This window comes from Lissotriton helveticus, chromosome 9 (genome assembly GCF_964261635.1).
Source record: "Lissotriton helveticus chromosome 9, aLisHel1.1, whole genome shotgun sequence".
NCBI classification, from domain to species: Eukaryota; Metazoa; Chordata; class Amphibia; order Caudata; family Salamandridae; genus Lissotriton; species Lissotriton helveticus.
The window spans coordinates 731,125,219-731,144,367 of NC_136070.1; the positions used below are offsets into that span (position 1 = coordinate 731,125,219).

The following is a 19,149-nucleotide window of genomic DNA, read 5'->3' on the forward strand; positions in this document are numbered from 1 at the left end:
AAAATAACATCCCTAGATAAGGCTACCGGGCTTCCTAAGACTGTTGTTAAAAATTTCTCAATTTCTTCTTTAAGAGATTTTAACCCTATACAAGTTGAGAAGATATGCACGGCGTCAGCGCTGTACAGCCCACAACTAGGGCAATATGTGCTTTTTCTACTCCCCCACTTAGCTATCCTATCCGGAGTATAGTATAGAAAAAAACAGGTTTTATAAAAGTGCGTCTGTAGTTTGGTAGATAGGAGAATCGTTTGCGACATAGACAAAGCGTAATTAAATTTGGCATCTGTTACCCCCACTTTCTCTTGCCATTTCTGTGACGTCTTTACCATATCATCTGGAAAATAACCATTTATAAGTGTGTAAATCCCTCCAATCGTGTCTTTTTTATCATGGATTATGGCCTTGACTAGTTCGTTACTTCTTAGCCCCCCCGTCCCCCCACTTTATGCACTAGAAAGTCCCTTATTTGCAGGTATTTGAAAAAATCTTGCGAAGCCAGACCGAATTTATTCTTCACCGCTTCAAAGGACTGAATCCCTGCAGGAGAGACTAGGCACCCAATTTGTACAACCCCTACCTCCAACCATCTGTTCATGTAGTTGTCCTTAAAAATTCCTGGGAGGCTTGCATTGTTTCCTAAGGGGGTGTAGAAGGACCATCTCCCTAAACCAATCAACTTCTTTACTGTTTTCCATACCTTGACGCTGCTAAGAAGTGTTTTAAACTTTTCTTTCTTGTGGTAACTATCATATAGGTGTTTCCAAAAATACCCTCTGTTCTCTTGCCCTATGAGTAATTGAAAAATAGAAGGTGTGTACTGCTCCCTCCCCTCGGAATCACGGGTGTTCTGTAACAACTCACTACTACATAGGAGCACAGTCGCCCAATAATATGCTCTCAAGTTAGGGAGTGCGAGTCCTCCTCTCTCTTTTTGTAGTGTGAGAAGCTTCGCTGCCCGTCTAGGTTGTGAGTATGCCCAGATAAAATTTAAAAATACTCGTTCTAGTGCTTTAAACCAAGAGGATGAGAATTCTAGGCATATTGTCCTAAAGAGATATAGGATCTTAGGAAAGAAGATCATTTTGATAACATTCACTCTTCCAATAATAGAGAGGTGCAGGTTGTCTAATCGTTGAAGATTCTTTTGCATGATTGGAAACAAAAGTTTCAGATTTATGTCAACCAATTTGTCCACATCCGCTGTGCTATTAACTCCCAAATAGGTGGCTTGTTCCATAACTCGGGGGTCCCCCATCGTGCTATTTTTGTTGAGGACAATCTGAGTTTTTCCCTGATTAAGGGCGTAGCCGGATACTAAGCCAAACTGATATGCCTCCTCCTCAATGGCCCTCATGGCTGTCTTAGGATCACATGTCACGATTGCAATGTCATCCGCATAGGCAAGTCTTTTGGTGACATAATTTTGAGAGATTATGGGCTTAAATATACCATTCCCTTCTAGTTTACGAATAAAAGGGTCTATATATATATGGCAAAAAGTAGCGGTGAGCAAGGGCAGCCCTGCCGTGTTCCCAGCGAGATTGCCAATTCATCGGTTAGGCTGCCATTCACCATAACTGTTGCCCTGGGGTTCACATATAATTTTTGGATTGCCTGATTTGATCCTCCCCGAATACCTAGCCTAGCCATGGTGGCCCAGAGGAAAGGCCAGGAGACCTTATCGAATGCTTTTTCAGCGTAAAGCAATACCAATGCCATAGGGTCTCTGTAACCTCCGTGGAGTCAAACAGGGCAATCACCTGTTGAATATGGTTGACGGTTGATCTGCCAGGGATGAAGCCATGTTGGCTCTGAGCCACCACTTTATGCAGAATAGGTGCAAGTTTACTTGCCATTATTTTGGAATATATTTTAGAGTCCGAATCAATAAGTGTGATGGATCGATATGAACCAAGTTGTTCTGGGGGTTTTCCTTTTTTAGGAAAGATAACAATTTTTGCCCGGGGACCACGACTTTGGGGGCACTCCCCCTTCAAAAATATGAAGGATAAGATTAAATAGGATGTCTTTAATTTGATTAAAAAAACAGCGTAAAATTCTGATGGGATTCCGTCCAATCCCGTTGCCTTACCCTTTGGAAGTGTTCTAATGGTAGACAAGAAATCATCTAATGTTTAGAGTTCCTCTAACGCATTTGCGTCATCAACATCAAAGTTTTCGAGGGTAACACTCTCTAAATATCCCATGTAGTTTAGCGGACTTCCCCCTTCAGCTTCTGAGTATAGAGCTTGATAAAACTTCAGAAAAAACTGTCTTATCTATTCTGGATCAATTAAGCGATTTCCCTGAGGGTCTAGAATTTCCCGAATTAAGTTGGAATTTGTCTGTTGCCTGGTGCGTACCGCTAGTTAGTGGCCTATCTGCTCACTCACCTCATAAATTGTTTCTTTTTGAGAGAGCATTTTTTTAACTGCCTTATCGGTAAAGAAGCCCGTTATTTTTGCTTTATCGATTGCCACTTGGCTCTTCAGCTTCTCTATGCTCTCATTCCCTCCCGGTGTGTGCCCCATCGTCTCTCTAACCAACCCCTCCTCTGCTTTCCTTAGGTTTTTTTGCATCTGATACATAACTAGCTTGGCCTGTTTGTTAACCTTTAAGGAATATTGCAGCGTCTCCCCCCGTATCCCTGCCTTCATTGCATTCCATACTACTCCCTCTGATGTGGACCCCAAGTTGTCAGCTAAAAAACGTGTGATCCATTCCTTCATGTGTTTACAATAGTCATTATCCAGAAGTAAGGATTTCTCAAAAGACCAAGGGGTCGGCATATCTCTCTCGTTGTCAAATTCTATAGTGCAAATTAAAGGGTTGTGGTCTGATAGAATGCGCGGGAGTTTTTCCATTTTGCATTTAATTTTAATTGCATTTGACGTAAAAACCTAATCCAATCTTGCATGGGTTAGGTGCGGATTAGAGAAAAATGTGAAGCCTGGGTTGGTTGGATTACTCGACTGCCACCCATCCAGAAGCCCATGTACCCTACAAAATTCCTCAGTGCTCTAAATACTTTGGGTTTGCGGCCAGTGTATTGCCAAGTATCATTTAAAGACCAATTAACCGGAAGATTAATATTAAAATCACCACAGACCATAAGGGGTAAAGGCCAGTGCATACATTCATACGAAACCACCTCAAAATCCTCTGGGTCATCGCTATTACAGCCATAAATAGTGCACAGCATCAATTTATGTCTTTTTCCATACTGGCATTCAGTGATCGCCCAACGATCAAATGTATCTGTCTTAGAGCGATTGAAAATAAGCCCACTTCCTTTTGCAAGAATAGCAACTCCCCTTACTCTTGCACCTTGGGTAGATGCACAGATCAATCTATACCCAAGTGATTTTAGGATATGCAATTGAGCCCCTTCCACATGTGTCTCTTGTAAACAAACTACATTTGTTCCCCAGGTTTGTAGACCGGCTGCCACCATTTGTCTTTTTTGCTGTCGTTTAGGCCGCATATATTCATTGACAAAATCTTTAGCCTGCCCATTTAATCTTTCTCTTTAGGTCATACTTATCCACACTTTCTTGTATCTGTAGGATACCAGTGCCATCATAATTACTACACCAAGCTTGTCTGTACCCTAATGTGAGATTCTGATACATTCTGTCTGACCCCACCAACCCCCCACCACCCTCTGAGGTTACCTGGCCGAGCCAGGAATATGGCCTCCGATGTACAGAGCCCCGCGATCCCGCCGGGTTCCCGTCTCCATTAAAGGAGTGAAAAGCAAGGAAAAAGAGGAGAGAAAAAAACTACAACAATCTACAACAAAAGGGAGCTTTTTCCCAGGACTATTATAACTCACAGTCTTCCTTGTCTTTGAAATCCCCCAACCCTGATCACCCTGTGGATTACCTTATTTTGTAGAGCAAAACTATTAGTAAAGGAGCCTTTTTCAGTTGCATAACCCTTGAACAGCCCTTCTAGTATCAGTTTCAATTAAAGGCTCCTAGGTTGCTGCAAACCTATTCTACGACCCAAAGGAGAGAATTCTTAACGGAATTATTTATGGCTAGACAATTCTTCCAGATATTTCTGTGCTTGTATTTCTGAAATAAAGCTATGTATGGCCCCTTTGAATACCACTTTAAGCCTAGCAGGGTTTTGTAAATAAACTTCAGCGCTCAGTTTTTGAAAAGGTTCAAACAATTGCTGCAGTCGCCATCTGCGTTCCACGGTGGAGTGTGCGAAATCAGGCCTTGTGAAGAAAGACACCCCCTCAAAGGATTGTTTGTTGGTGGGTCTTGCTAAGTCAAAAAGAGTTTGGCGGAGTAAGTAGTTCCCAAAGAATACCAGCATGGCCCGTGGGTGTTGTGAGGTTGTCGCTTTTTCCTGGAAACAGGGGAAATCTGTGGGCTCGTTGAATCTCTTTATCCAAGTCCCAAGTCTGTAGTTCTGGAAGAGCCCTTTTAAGTGAGGCGATCATGTATTTCCTAGGGTCGTCTTTCTCTGCTCCTTCTGGGATCCCAAGAAAGCGGAGGTTATTGCGCTGCTGGCGATTCTCTTGCTCCTCCATCATCCACATAAGATCTTTTGCAATTCCCTCATGCTCCTCGTGCTGCGCCTGGAGTGTAATAACATATTTTTCTAGTTGTTCTGTTCTTCCTTCCACCAAGGCCATCCGATCCGCAATATCGGAGCAAGTTCTTCCGACCTTCCTGACCGCTCCTTGTAGTTTTTTCGCGGCTAGTCTAGATCTACGGCTATCCGCCTTTACTTCCTCTTGAAAACCTTTAATAGTTTGTAGAATATCCACCAGTGCTGGACCACTTGCTGAAGCGTCTCTCTCTTTTGCCTGGCCCGTGACTGCAGTGGTGTTCTCAAGTAAGGTCAGGGAAGTATTGTCATAGTCCCACTTTAGTTTGGCCGTGCATTCTTTCTCTGAGATGTCACTTTCTTCGTGAGATCGACCTCTGCGTGTTTTTTTCTTTAGGCGTCTTTTTGTGCTTGGCTTGCCTCTATGTGCGTCAGAATCATGGCTACTGTACCACCTCTTCTCTTCTTCACCACTTGATAGTGATATGCTAATAACCGACATATCAGACTCTTCAGTTAGCGAGTAAAACTTGTCCAGATTGTCTGGTGTCTTGGGATTATCATCAGCTTGACCGCCATCACATTCTGGCATTGGTTGTGAAGAGGGGGCATCAGTGTTTTGCGAGGGGTTGGGGTCATTAACCACTATGAGGGGCAAGGGTGGCAATGGAGGCTTCGTAGTAGTATCTATCAGATTAGTTGCTCCTTGATTGTCAGTTCTCAGAGTAGAATCAATGCCTTCCCCCCTTTCGCTGCCGTGAAACTGTTTGTTATAAGTGGTTGTGAGGAGGTTGGTTCTCTTATGCTTCGGGTGATTGGTTCCCCCCCCTGCATTTGCTATCTGCAAAGCGTTTAAACTGTCCTTTTCTTGTATGTCTTTGGCTGTGGTTTCTGCCTTGTCTATTTTACCCCCAGTGTTGCCCTTGCTTTTAGAGTTCACAGCCTCCGTTTTTTTTTTGGCGAGTACTAGATAGCGCGCTTTGTTGAAAAGTCCCGGAGGGGGCAGAAGATATAGGTTTCACCTTAGGAGCCCTGGCGCTGGCTCCCTTGCCCGTCATCCTTACTTGCTTGCTGGTTGCAGTGCTGCCGGTGAAGCGGAGAAAGTGTCCTGCTGCTCTTGCTCCAGCCCTCACTCCCTTGTTTAGGCGTCCTAGGGGTAAATAATTTTCTTCTGCGAGATCCCTGAGGAGATGCCACAGGCGCTCGAGGACTCCTGCGCCAGTTTGGCACACCGAGAGAAGGTAGCGCAGGGCGGCTTCAATCTGTGAGTGTGGAGCAGTCTGTGCGTCCTCGCTGGTGAAGCGGAGCGTCAGTGCCCAGAGACAGGATACAGTGCGTCTGACTCTTCGTTCACTCTTCCCTCGCATTACTTGTCCGCTGCTTCTACGATTCCCAGAAGGATATTATAGGGGATTTACATCATGGTTACATCGCTGTTAACTTCTCTCCCTGTTTCCATCTATCCGTAGGTTAAACGCTGCGAGCAACTGGCAGGTGCAGGGAGACCCGGCGGAGCATCCTCACGGTGTTGCTACTCGGTCGCCATCCTGCCTCCGCCGCAACTGCAATACCAGGCAGGTTTTAAATAAACTGTAAGAGTGGATGAAAGATCAGAGAAATCTAACTCCCTTTCAGGCAGGATTTTGAGCTTAAGTTAGCACCTTAGATTTCTAAATTTGCCTTCCTTTATTGGAAATATGTTCTGTAGGGTAACTAGAAACTTTATGTGGCATTTGTTGACCTGCGTACTGCATTCAATCTGATAACCCGGGAGAGCTCTTTGGAGAGTACTAGCAGACATGGGAGTTCCAGGTGGGTTAACTGAATTACTAGCTAGGTTGCATGAAAAAACTATGCGCAGGTCAGGTGAGTTAATAAATGGATGCATTGGCAAAGAGCATCCCAGTCGCAAGAGGGGTTCGACATGGGAGCATTGTGGCTCCCACCTTGTTCACAATATATATACTTTATGTGGACGAGGAACTGACAATAATTAGGAATCATTGACAATGTGTCAATGATTCTCCTACTCTCAATGGGGCTAAAATACCTAATCTCCTATTTGCAGACGATTCGCCCCCATGTCCTCGATGGGTCACAAAACCTGCTAAATAATTTTCTAGAGTTTTGTTGTCACAGAGGTTTGAATTTCAATGCTGCAAAAACCACATTCATAGTCTTGGGAAGAGTGTTAACAAGAGCTGTTCAGTAATGGCTGGGAAAGACAATTTTGAAAGGGTCTTTAGCTTTCATTATTTGGGGGTGAACTTGTCGGACAAATTGTGGTGGGTTCACCAAGTAAACAAAGGAGTTCTCACAACATCACATAGATCTAAGGCCATTTTTATGCTTCCAGAGGAGCACGTACCCACGTTGCATTTGCCCGGCCTTGGAAGCCTATCAAGCGAAGGCCCAAAGTGCTGCATTGGATGGCGCTGAGGTTTGGGGTTACACTGATTCCTAGAGGCTCGCAGTGATGGAGAACACATTTGTTAGATCATTGCTCTTGGTCCCTGTAAGTACCCCCTTGGTCCCATTGTTTTTTTACACTAGGATGAAAAGAGTGTCTGATCTGGCGCATTTAAAACCACTACTATTTTGGATCTGTGTCAGGACTACTCTGGAATTAGCTGAATATAGAGATTCTTTGAGTGATGTAAGGAATATGGATTGTACCGTGGAGGTTCCCTGGTTAAGGTTTATTCGTGACTGGTGCAAAAAATTGGGTTTGATCAGAATGTGTGCCTCACCCGAATTACTTTGTAAGGCAGACAAGCAGGTCTTAAAATCAACCTACTGGTCTCTAGTGTGGCAAGAAATATTAACCAGGGGTACTCTGGGCCACCTTACTGAGCAGTTCTTGGCATTTAACCCTACTCCATTTTTCGAAAGTTATGTCCTGAATATAGTGGTGTGCATGGAAATTGTTGCGCCTCATCTGTTTGTTCATGGAGTTACTACTTTTAGAGAGGAGAAATGAATATTGACAACCGACCCATCTGGCCCAGTTGTTTTTTCTGTGAGTCGGTTCTTGTACATTATCTGGACAAAGCAGGAGATGATTCTGAACCATTGTAAATTTTAGCAATTCGGGCCAGATGTACGACCATTCCAAATTGCGACTCACAATTTGCGCTCAATTGCGAGTTGCAAATTGCAAGTCGCAATTTGGAATGTACAACAGTGTCAGAGACACTGACTGCGATTCCCAATGGGGTGGCAAAATGTGAGGCTCATGAATATTAATGAGCCACTTGCAATTTGCGACCCCATTGGGAATGGCTTGCCCTCCCAGGGATGGGGGCCTGGACTCAGCAGACCTCCATGTCTAAGATTGCTTGTCAATAAAGCAGTTTTTTTTAAAATGCATCCTGTTTTCCTTGGAGGGAAACGGGATGCATTAAAAAAAAAATACGTTTTTATTTAATTTTGTAAGGGCAGGTATTGGTCCCTTGGAGCACTGCCTTCCCTTAAAAAATATTTCTGTGCCTGTCACAAAGGAGAAGGGGTCCCCTGGGGACCCCTTCCCATTTGCGACTTCATTACCACCCTCTTGAAAAGGGTGGTAATTTGCAAGTGTTTTGCAATCACAATCTCGGTCGCAAAACATTGGTACATGTCTTTGCATCGCTATTAGGAAGTGAACGCCCCTTCCTAATAGCAAGTCCCTAAACACTATTTTGCGAGTCGCAATTTATTTGCCACTCCCAAAATAGTGTTTGCACATTGGCCACAGGTTTTTAGCATGTGAAAAAGGGTCGCAAACTTGTTTGTGCATGCTAAATACCTTCTTTCATCTGCCCCTCAGTGTATAGGTTGTCCAGTGGAAACCGTTTTAAGTATTTATGCATAATGTACATAAATGTGTTTATATGTATTGGCCAACTCGCTCTAAAACCATTTTTTCGAACATTGCACTATATAATACATTATAAGTTTTATACATCTCGGAGCCTAGGATTAATTTTAATTAATAATCTAAGAATTGTAAAAATAAGATTATCAATTTGAGGAATTATCTTGATATTCTGACGGACACAATGGTAATAAAATTGCATTGAGATCTGGGATTAAGTTTTATGATTTCATGTTAATGTTTTATTACATTATATTTATGCATCAAGGATATTGAATGTAGCGAAATATATGTTATGTTAAACCTTTTGTTTTTATTGTGTATTATGTTTGGAAATACTTCCATTTTTATGTAATGTGCTTTTATGACACATCTGTCAAATAAAGCTTTGTGGATTGGATTGGAAATATGTTATGTGTATCACTTGGGGTGTGTTGTACCTTTGATGGTTATGAAACCGAATAAGGAATCTTTTAACTAAATGCAATCCAATTACAACTCTTTAAAACCTTTTTAAAAAATTGATACATTCTTTTCAGTTTGAAAAGAAACAGCATTCTGTGCTGTCATCAGGCCCGGTTCTAGAGGGTGGGCCGGGTGGGCCAGGCCCGCCCAAACATGAGCCTGGCCCACCCAAACATGAGCCTTGGCCCGAGGCTTGATGTGAGCCGTTTACCCCCCCCCTCCCGACTCCCCACCCCACCAGTGTTCAGGCTGGCTCTCCTGATCCGAAGCCAAGAGACTGCTGCAGGCTCTGCGCAGCCCAGCACAGATTATCGCGGCCCATTGTCACATATAGAATGACAATGGGCCAAAGCCAGCAGGCACAGCATGTGGTGGGAGCTCCGGCCCTGGCCTTAGGGCACAGGTCTTCAAACGGTGGTGCGCACCTCCCCGGGGGTCTGCAACTGCATTCCCAGGGGGCACAACTGCGTCTGCAAGGAAGGAAGGGCGAAATTTATCTGGTGAGTTCACAGGATGTCTTCTTTTATGTGCAGAAATTAAACCGCATAAAAAGTTTGCACCTGTAATTTCCTGGGGCACAGTCAGTAAGTAAGGAGACGGGGCTCAAGGCTAAACACAATAGGCTAATAACTATGTAATTGTTCATCTTCATATAATTGCATATATAAAAAATGCGCACACACAGTAAATGAAAAAACAAAGCAAATGAAACGAATTTTGGGAAAATATACTCTCTTACGTTATAAACCTCTGTTATCTAAAGCAATTACTGCAGATTTCTGTGTCTGACCAGAGAGTAGCCGATTTGAATCCTGGTTTTCACAGTGGGAAATAGTAACTAGTGTATTTATAGAGCTACACATTCCATGCCTGTGGTAAAAAGCACTATGGTATCACATAAAGCATATATTAGCTCCTCGGCTGCTTTTGTGTGTGTTGCTTAACCAGTTGCATAGGGTCCAGTGTCATTAGAGGCCTATTAAAGCCAGGGTCACTGGAATTATGCGGCAGGGGAGGACCAAATCATGTGGCAGGGTTGACTAAATTATGTGGCAAGAAAAGGAAAATTATGTGGGGTTATACAGAACATTTTGTTGTGCATCTACTTTGTTACTTTGTCATTTTTTACATTTGGTAAAAACTATCTGGGCGTTGATTTCACCTCATTAATGCTGGTTTAATACCCAAATATAGCAAAAAGCAAAGGAAAGGTGGCCAGTCAAGCTTTGCAAAGGACGTTTCACAGAGAGATGAGAGAACCTTTACTGCGAAAAGGTGGGGGCAGCACGTTGGAGCTCATTATTTCTAAAAGGGAGGAGTTGTGCCCTAATGGCAAGAGCTTCCTACTTTGGAACCTAGTTTAGGTCCTCCTGTCAGCTCAACTCAAATCACTTCATAGTCCAGTGCCTAAAATAAAAAATATATATAATAAATTAATATGAACTTGTGTTTGTGTAATGTAAACGGTACTTATTTAAAGTTTCCCAATGCCCTTGGGACGGGTCCTCCCTACGTTAAACCAAAAAAGGGATGGATAACCTGTTTCAAGATTGGAGTGATAGCCATGGTCGGTAAGTTGTGAAAGAGGCAGATGAGGTAGAGGGCTACTTAGGGCCACAGCTATCATTAGTGCAGAAAGTTCAATTCCATTGGGGCCCAGGAGTGCGAGGGGCTCACAAGAACCAAATTATGGAGAGAACAGTTTTTTTGTCAATTTATGTTATTGTTTGATGATTTTTCCTATCATATGTTTCACATTTACTGTGGATTATGAGCTACAAAAAAGTATCCATGATATGATATCAAAAGCTCAGCCTTTGCGCTCAGCCCTGCCTCTTCTGTCTCCCGATCCTTGGAATAAAGTTTTGCAAGTGGCCCCCGGACTTCAAAACATTTTGCTTTGGGAGGCTCAGTGCAAAAAAGTTTGAAGACCACTGCCTTAGGGTATGACAGTGAGGCCTCACCAGGGGAATGCTGCTACTGCGGGCCAGAGTTTTCACTCCCCTTGGAACAGGAAGTGATGGGGCAATAAACAGGGTTTTGCTTCCTCCCTCCTCGCAGTGAATGGCTGGCCCGACTGCAACTCATTCTGGCCAGGCAAGGCATCCTCACTGCTCTACCAAACTCCCATCTCAAACTCAGAATTTAACCAGAAACCAACCCCCACCTTACCTGTCTCTTTGAGATGTGGCACTTAATGTATAGGCCTTGTCAGTGGAAGCCCTTGGCAGCGAGTTTCCTGGGCCCTAGTGCCACCGCAGTGCAACTTTTAAGTTACCTCAGTCAAAGGAGGGCCACCACAGAAACTGTTATGCTTTTTCTGAGAGACCAAATGTTTGATCATGTACTCCTTCCTTGGGGAAAAAAATAAAGCTCTTTCAATCAAAACCAACAAAACTGAAAATGTTTACATCATAGTTTATTTGTTCAGACAGCATAGTCATTAACTGCTGCCTGCTGGGGTGTATTGATATAACCAGGGCCACTGGAATTATGCACCATTGGGGAGGGAGCCTGGCTGCTTGCATCCTGGGCAGGAGCAGAGAAGACGTGGGACCCAGAAAGCTACATTAAAAAAATATATATTATTACATTAAAACACCCCACTGTGACCCCCGTGCCCCCGCGTGACCCCCCTGCCCCCTCTCCCTCCCCCCGCGAGTCATGCCGGCCGGGACTAACCCAGTGGCCCACCCGAATGCACCATTGGCCCACCCAAATAAAAATTCCTGGAGCCGGGCCTGGCTGTCATAGTGCTGGCAAATGTGCTCCCTCCCTGTTATTATATTGTTTGTAGTGCTGCCTTTTTGCCTCATAGAAGGCCTCATCCGCTTGGCTTAAGCGTCATGTGCGACAGTTCTTTGTCAAGAATGCTAGAACCGAATATTTGCGTGTTGTGACAAACAGTTCCGAATTGACTTCTTTTCCTGTCTTGGCGCGAAGCCAGGCCCTGAGCTCAAGGGCCTTCTTGTCTCTCGTGTATCTATCAGTGGCGGGTGCACCGAGGCCCTTCTGGGCGCTGGTCCAGCCAGTGGGCGGTCCTGGGGGCCCGATATCCTTGTCTTGGGGTTGTGCAAACATGACCCATCACAACTCAGAGACGCTGAGTTCATATCAGCACAACAACTCCCGTGCAGGACAGGGCAGGGCGGCTTCCGAGAATCTGACGACTCGGTCCCTCTGGGTTCAAGTGCGGCCTGCGGCATGAGCGCAACAAGCTCGAAGCCAAGGTAAGGGGGGCGTTGGAACGAGCGCAGCGCCACGCACCTTGTTCTTCAGTGGCGACAGTAATTGTTTTTATATTCGTTTCCTCAGCACCACGAACAGAAACGATGTACATGCTGAGGTATATACATTTGTAAGAAGCTAGCTCCGTGCTTGAGACGTCTATTCACGGCGGTGGGTCTGAGGGGGAGCAGTCAAGATGAAAGGGGTCATAGTTGGGATGGGGAAAATGCAGTTGAAAGTTTCTCTGCTATATTTGCGCGGACATCAACCACACAGAACAGCATATCCGCTATAGAGCTTTTGAAACAGTGGCAAAGTGTACATTATCTGAGATTTTAACCAGCCACCAGCTGTGACGTTCACAACTCCCACCAGTTGGGCGAAGGTTCCTCCCCACAAACGTTCTGTGGAAAAAATAGCATAGAAAATGTGTTTTTTAGTGCTATTCTCTCTCAAAACGTACTTGAATGAATCTCCCCTCCTTCTGGCTTTTCTTTTTAAACCTTTGCAAACTTCGTTGAAGTTCACAGAATTTCCAAAATTAGAAACAAATTCGCAAGATTCTCCGAGGTAAACCTTTACAACTGTGTTGTGTTGCTTGTCTATGCGGATGCGTGGCATGCCCTCGGCATGACATGCAGGTGCAGGTGCATAGAACACGGAGGGGGTGACATGGGTAAGGTTCCAGGGCTTGGGAGGTCGTTGGTGGGCAGGAACCGGGCAGACCTGTTTCCTTTGTATTGAGCTTAATAAAGCTATTCCTTCACACGAAGTCAAACGTGCTTCATGTTTTGGACCGTCTGGCACCCACTTCAAACTGTAAATCTAAGTTTAGCCCACAATTTAAATGGAACAGTTTGTGCCCCTGGAAAGGGATTGGGACAAGTATAACAATGCGGATTTTGCTAGATATTAGCCTTTTAAGAATAGCAAGATTGTGGGAGCGACATCTTGTAACTTGCAATTGAAAATGTCCAGCACTGTATGAAAATAGATGCCAAGGGAAGTGTGGTCCTCCATGTCTGCTGACTCTCTCCTACAGTTTTGACATGAAAAATCATGCACATGGCTGCTAATGAAAAATGAGCATGTGCGATAAGGGGCATCTTGTAGAAACTGATCATTCTTTAGGTCTGGCTAGAGACCTCAGAGATTGTACCACTAACGCTAGCTGTGGTGCAAAGGGTCAGCACCACCCTCATCTGTTAGGGTCAGCACCGCCCTCATCTGGGCCAGGGACAGACTAATTTGCATATAGCCAGGTTCTGAACTGGGATGGTGCAGTGAGCTAAAAAACGGTGATGGATCAAGCCCTGATCTGTTGACTGGGTAGGAGTGTTCTGATTAACTCAGATACTCTGTCCATCACCACCCCCTTTTGAAAATATTTTGGCCACCATAAGTGTGGAAGGGTATACTCAGATGTGAGTCCCTTGCTCACTGCACCATCAGGATTCAAGCAAGCCGGGCCGAAGACGGCTGTAATGCCAGAAACCGGTCCCCGGAAGCTTGTTTCCTTTCCAGTGAAGAATTGGCTTGGTAGTTTGGTCTGCCCTGTTCCCATGATGCACTGGGCCAGGGACAGACTAATTTGCATATAGCCAGGTTCTGAACTGGGATGGTGCAGTGAGCTAAAAAACGGTGATGGATCAAGCCCTGATCTGTTGACTGGGTAGGAGTGTTCTGATTAACTCAGATACTCTGTCCATCACCACCCCCTTTTGAAAATACTCATCTGTTAGGGTCAGCACCGCCCTCATCTGTTAGGGTCCGTATGACCTTCAACTGTTAGGGTCAGCACCGCCCTCATCTGTTAGGGTCAGCACCACCCTCATCTATTAGGGTCAGCACCGCCCTCATCTGTTAGGGTTAGCACCGCCCTCATCTGTTAGAGTCAGCACCGCCCTCATCTGTTAGGGTCAGCACCGTCCTCATCTGTTAGGGTCAGCAACGCCCTCATCTGTTAGGGTCAGCACCACCCTCATCTGTTAGGGTCAGCATGACCCTCATCTGTTAAGGTCAGCACTGCCCTTATCTGTTAGGGTCAGCACCACCCTCATCTGTTAGGGTCAGCACCGCCCTCATCTGCTGGGGTCAGCACCGCCCTCATCTGTTAGGGTCTGCACCGCCCTCATCTGTTAGGGTCAGCACCGCCCTCATCTGTTAGGGTCAGCACCACCCTCATCTGTTAGGGTCAGCACCGCCCTCATCTGTTAGGGTCAGCATGACCCTCATCTGTTAAGGTCAGCACCGCCCTCATCTGTTAGGTGTTATGAGGATTATTCATGTGTTGATTCGCCCATAGTGCAGCTATTGGTTGTTATAATGGTCACTCATTATGTGGAAGCACTAGCTGTTTACCAGCCGTTTTGTTGCTACAGTATATGGCGGTATCCGCATAGAAAGACACATCTTATGGTAAGATATCCGAACATCATTGGTAGTATGTTGTCTGACATAAATATTGTGGTCTAAATACCCCTTTCAAAAATATCGCCTAATTAGAGATAATTATCGAAAATATTGACCCAATAGAACAGTATTTTTGTAAATTATATTTAGGATAGGCTGTTCATGACAGACGATATCTCTGTATGCAATATTTGTGTGGTGATGGCGTGTCCATAATTTCCTTGGAAAGTCTAATATTTGAGGGGCTGGGCACACTCGGAGGCCCATCAAGCTAGGGGTGTGGCTAACAGCAGGGTGAGTTCTTACAAGGGGGCTGGTGACACTCTTGCTGCTGTCAACGCTCAGGGGTCCCATTTGTGAAGGGAATGCTGCTGGGTTGTAACCTCTTCTATGGAGAAGTACTACGTGGTGTTGATTTGGTTAGTGCTTACTTACAATTGATCATAACACTTATAAACTGCCGATTTCCCAGTACAGGGTGTGTGGTAGAAAACCTAAGATTACAAATGAAGAGACTTTTGTAAACTGTTCCTCACATAGCAGTACTCACAAAAGCAGGTAGCATACAGAGCATTTCTTGCACAGACATGCAAAGTAGTCAAAATTGAGGCTCTCAATATTTAGTTAGTAGTAGACCTTGAAAAATCTTCAAAATCTTGCACTACCTGTAAGAGCAGAAGTTTAAATATTCTACTCGACCCAAGAGTGATGTTCTTGGCCTGTATTTTAACATGGTCTCTTTGCTGTGAACATGCGAATGTTGCACACTTGCTCTTTCTGGAGGTTGTCCCTAGATTTTTTGCCTTTTTTTACTGAAGCATACTGTTGGGTAAAGTGCTTGTACTCCTCCTTGACACATGGTGGAATTGGCATACTCTTGATTGTCATATTGAACTTTCCCATAAGTCCCTAGTGTATGGTACAAGGGGGCACCCAGGGCCTTTAAGTTAAATGTCACAAGTGGCTGTGGCACCCATTGTGCTATCCACTAAATTGACAATGTAAACATGACTGCAGCCTATCTGTGCATGTTTTAACTGGAAATTAGACCAGTCAAAATAATCCTCTTAAACAGGCCTAAACATTTCCTTTAAATATTTGAAAGGTCAACCCTAAGAGAAAACTGTTGCACTGAAGGCAGGGTGAAGTATTTATAAGTAGGACATGTAAAACCTTAATGTTAAATCAAGCCAAAGTGTTCCTGAAATGGGCACTCCTCACCTTTCCAAACAATGCCCAATATTATAGTTCAAATCTGTTTATTTGCATTTTTTAATACTAAAATAGCAGAAATAGGGTGTTGCAGTGCTCTGCTTATGTACCCTATTCCATTAATAACAACAACGAGGAAAAATAAAACCCCTCCTCAACAAGAACCCTCCCCACCCCTCAGTACTCAATGCACAGACAGATAATAAACAAGACACTACAGGCCTCTTCAGGAGTCTATTTAACTGGTATCTACTGGTTGTGTAGAGGGGATGATATATGTCAGACGCAGTAAGCGCAGGTTTTTGGGACAGGTAGGCTCCCGGAATTCTGTCGAAAAAAGGGCAGTGAGCAAGCACCAGTGCTTCCAATTCGATACACTCTGGACAGTAAGCGAGAGGGCAATCTTTGCCAACCCCAGTATGTACCAGAGGCGATGGAACCACCCCTGGTGGGTTGGGATGCGTCCTGTGCTCCAGTGCATAAGTATGTTCTGGAGTGCTGCTCCCAGAGCTAGCCCTTTCTGCCTCCCCCTACAGGATTCTAATAAGAAAGTGGGTGGATTAGGCAGTCCTAGGATCATGTAAGCAGGGAATCTGGGAAGTTGCATGTCTAAATGTAGGACAATATCATCTATGATCCCAGTCCAGTACTCCGCTATTTTAGGGCAATCCCATGGCAAGTGGAGCAGTGTTCCGGGGGCGCCACATCCCCTCCAGCAGTCAGGGCTCCGCTCTGGATTTCTTTTGTGTATGTGTATGTGTGTGATTTCTTTTGTGTAGGTGTATGTGTGTGCGGTACCAGTACATGGCTATCTTGGTGACAGTTTCAAAGCTGGCTGTGTTGTGTGCTGTATGTTGCGCTCTATGATACACCTACCCCCATTCTTTCTGCGTCAATTGCCTCACTTGTTCAGTCTCCAACCTCCTCTGGCCCGCACTGGGAATTGGCGGGGTAGGTTGGCGTAGAATACTATAGAATTCAGAGATAAGCCGCTTATCCAAGGATTTGGTTACTAGCCACTTCTCAAAAGGTGCGAGGTACCTCTGTGGCCTAGGGCAATAAGACCGGTGCAACAACCAATGTTGTAGCTGCAAATAATGCATCCTTTCGGTTTCTGGAAGCTCCTACTCAGTGGGCAGTTGATCAAATTATATCTCACCCTCCTAATCAAACAAATAACCCACGGAACGGCACTGCCATGGTGAAAACGCCACCTGGTCCATGCCAGGGTAAAGTCGACATTGCCTAGAATTGACATCAGCGGAGAAGGGAATGACAATAGGCCCCTACAGAGTCCCACCTGGTCCCAAACTTCCATTGTAGCCCTGGTAATGGACGAGGAGTAAAGGCTCCTCGGGTGATGTGGCTCTTCAAGAAGGGAACTTTCCAGAGGTGCTACCTCACTATCCCTCTATCTTGAAATGGCCAGCGCTTCTCTGACTTGTCCCTACTCAATTTTACCAGATAACGTAGCTGCGAAGCTTGAAAGTATTGTAGGAGATTAGGAAGACCTAAACCTCCATCATTGAGGTGGGGTCGATACCTTTGCTCATTTCACCTGCAGGGTCAGCTGTCCACCCAAATAAAGTGATTCATTTCCTCCTGTAGAGCATGAATCATCCCTGTAGGAGGTGTCACTGGGAGGGTCTGGAACACAAGTAGGACCTTGGGCAAAGCAGTCATCTTAACTGCAGCCACTTGTCTGAGCCAGGAGAGCCGATAATGCCTCTACCGGGACAAGTTGTCGCAAAGTTGACGGAACAAATACCTAAAGTTTAAGGCAGCGGTCTTTGGAACCGATGAGGCTAATTAAATCCCTAAGTATGGTATGGACATGGATGCCCACTGTATTGAATAGTGTGTTGCTAGTTGTGTGACCGTCACTGGAGATGTTGATAGGTTAAGAGCCTGGGATTTACTCAGATTAAAGCAAAACCCTCAGCTTGGCCGAAGGTCTCTAGTTTGGCCAGAAAGGCCAGGAGAGCTGAGGTAGGATTATCTAGTGCCACCAGTCCGTTGTCTTCATATAGGCTGATGGTATGTTGTTCCCTGCCAAATGTGACCCCACTGATATCGGGAGTGTCCCTAACCCACTAGGCCCCATCTGTTCCATACAGAGGGCAAACAACAGGGGCCAGAGAGAGCAGGTGCCCCTATTTATAGAAAAGGGCATCAAAACCTGTTAGTTCACTCTGACTGTCGCATTAGGATGGCAATAGTTGCTTAGGACCCAAGCCTGAAATTTCTCGCCTAAGTGGAGAAGCATTGCCTTGAGATAGGGCCAGTGCACTTGATCGAAGGCTTTCTCTTCATCGATTGCCAAAAGCACGATTTCCCTGCCCGAACGCTTGGCTTTGTCTGCGAGGTATAGGATGCATTTACTGTTATCGCTACACTGTCTATTAGGTATGAACCCTGCTTGGTCTGGGTCGATTAGGTTCAGCATGTAGGGCCCCAGTCGAGCTGCTAGAGTGCTAGTAAAATGTTTAATTATCAATATTAAGAAAGAATTTGGACGATATGAGCTGCATTGTTGTTTATTCTTCCTTGGTTTAGGACTAACCGCTATAGCTTCTGTCAACATTGAAGAGGGGATCGACTCAAAACCTGTAATTGAGTTGACAAGCCAAGTCTGCATGGGAGCTAGGACATGGCAAAACGTTTTGTAAAAGAGAGCCAGATATCCGTTGGGTCCCTGCAATTTCAAGGGTTTCTGGTGGGAGATAGCGGAGGTAATCTCCTCAATTCGGATCGGGCAGTCCAAGAAGGCTACTTGCTCTTGGGAGAGCAATGTCGTGTGTGTCCCCTGAAGATATGAGGTAAGGCTCTCCAGGTTAAGGGTTTGCCCCAAATAAAGCTTCTTTTAGAAGTCCCGGAAGGTGGAAGCTATGTGGGTGTCCTCTACTATATCGGTGCCATACGGGGCCCGAAGCGAGTGTACACCTCTGCCTGTCTTTGCATTCTCAATCTGTTGGCTAAGAGTTGACCGCTTCTGTCCCCCCCCCATGTAAAAAGAATGTCGTGGACGAAGTGCTGTGTATTTGGCCTTGTCTGGATCCATACCCGCTAGCTGGGAACGGGCTGCCTCCAATTGTCTTCCTACTCTTGGGTTATCTGTGCATTGGTGAATGCGCTCAAGCTCTCTCCCTTTTTGGGACAAGTGGCCCCTCTTTTCCTTACAGAGCTTATTGTCTATGGCAGTGACAGCTACCAGTTCTCCCCTTATTACTGCCTTTAAAGTCTCCCACAGTGTGGTGATAGAGGTGTCAGGGGTGTCATTGATTTCTAAGAACGTGACTATTGCTTTCTTTATCTGGGTCACTACCTCAAGTCAATATAAGAGGGTTTCCTGCATCCTAAATGTCCTGGTGGGGCATCATACTGGGGGAAGCGCAATAGTAAAGGGC

General features: G+C 45.1%; 1 protein-coding gene across 1 annotated transcript in view; it reads left to right on the forward strand.

The window, feature by feature from the left end:
* The first annotated feature begins 11,968 nt into the window (after window positions 1–11,968).
* LOC144781829 (endothelial PAS domain-containing protein 1-like) overlaps window positions 11,969–19,149 on the forward strand; it is a 743,918-nt gene continuing 736,737 nt past the window's right edge. The window contains exon 1 of the mRNA XM_078660855.1: window positions 11,969–12,120. Within this exon, the coding sequence (XP_078516981.1) occupies window positions 12,095–12,120 (26 nt within the window). The 5' untranslated portion in view covers window positions 11,969–12,094. The remainder of the gene's footprint in view (window positions 12,121–19,149) is intronic.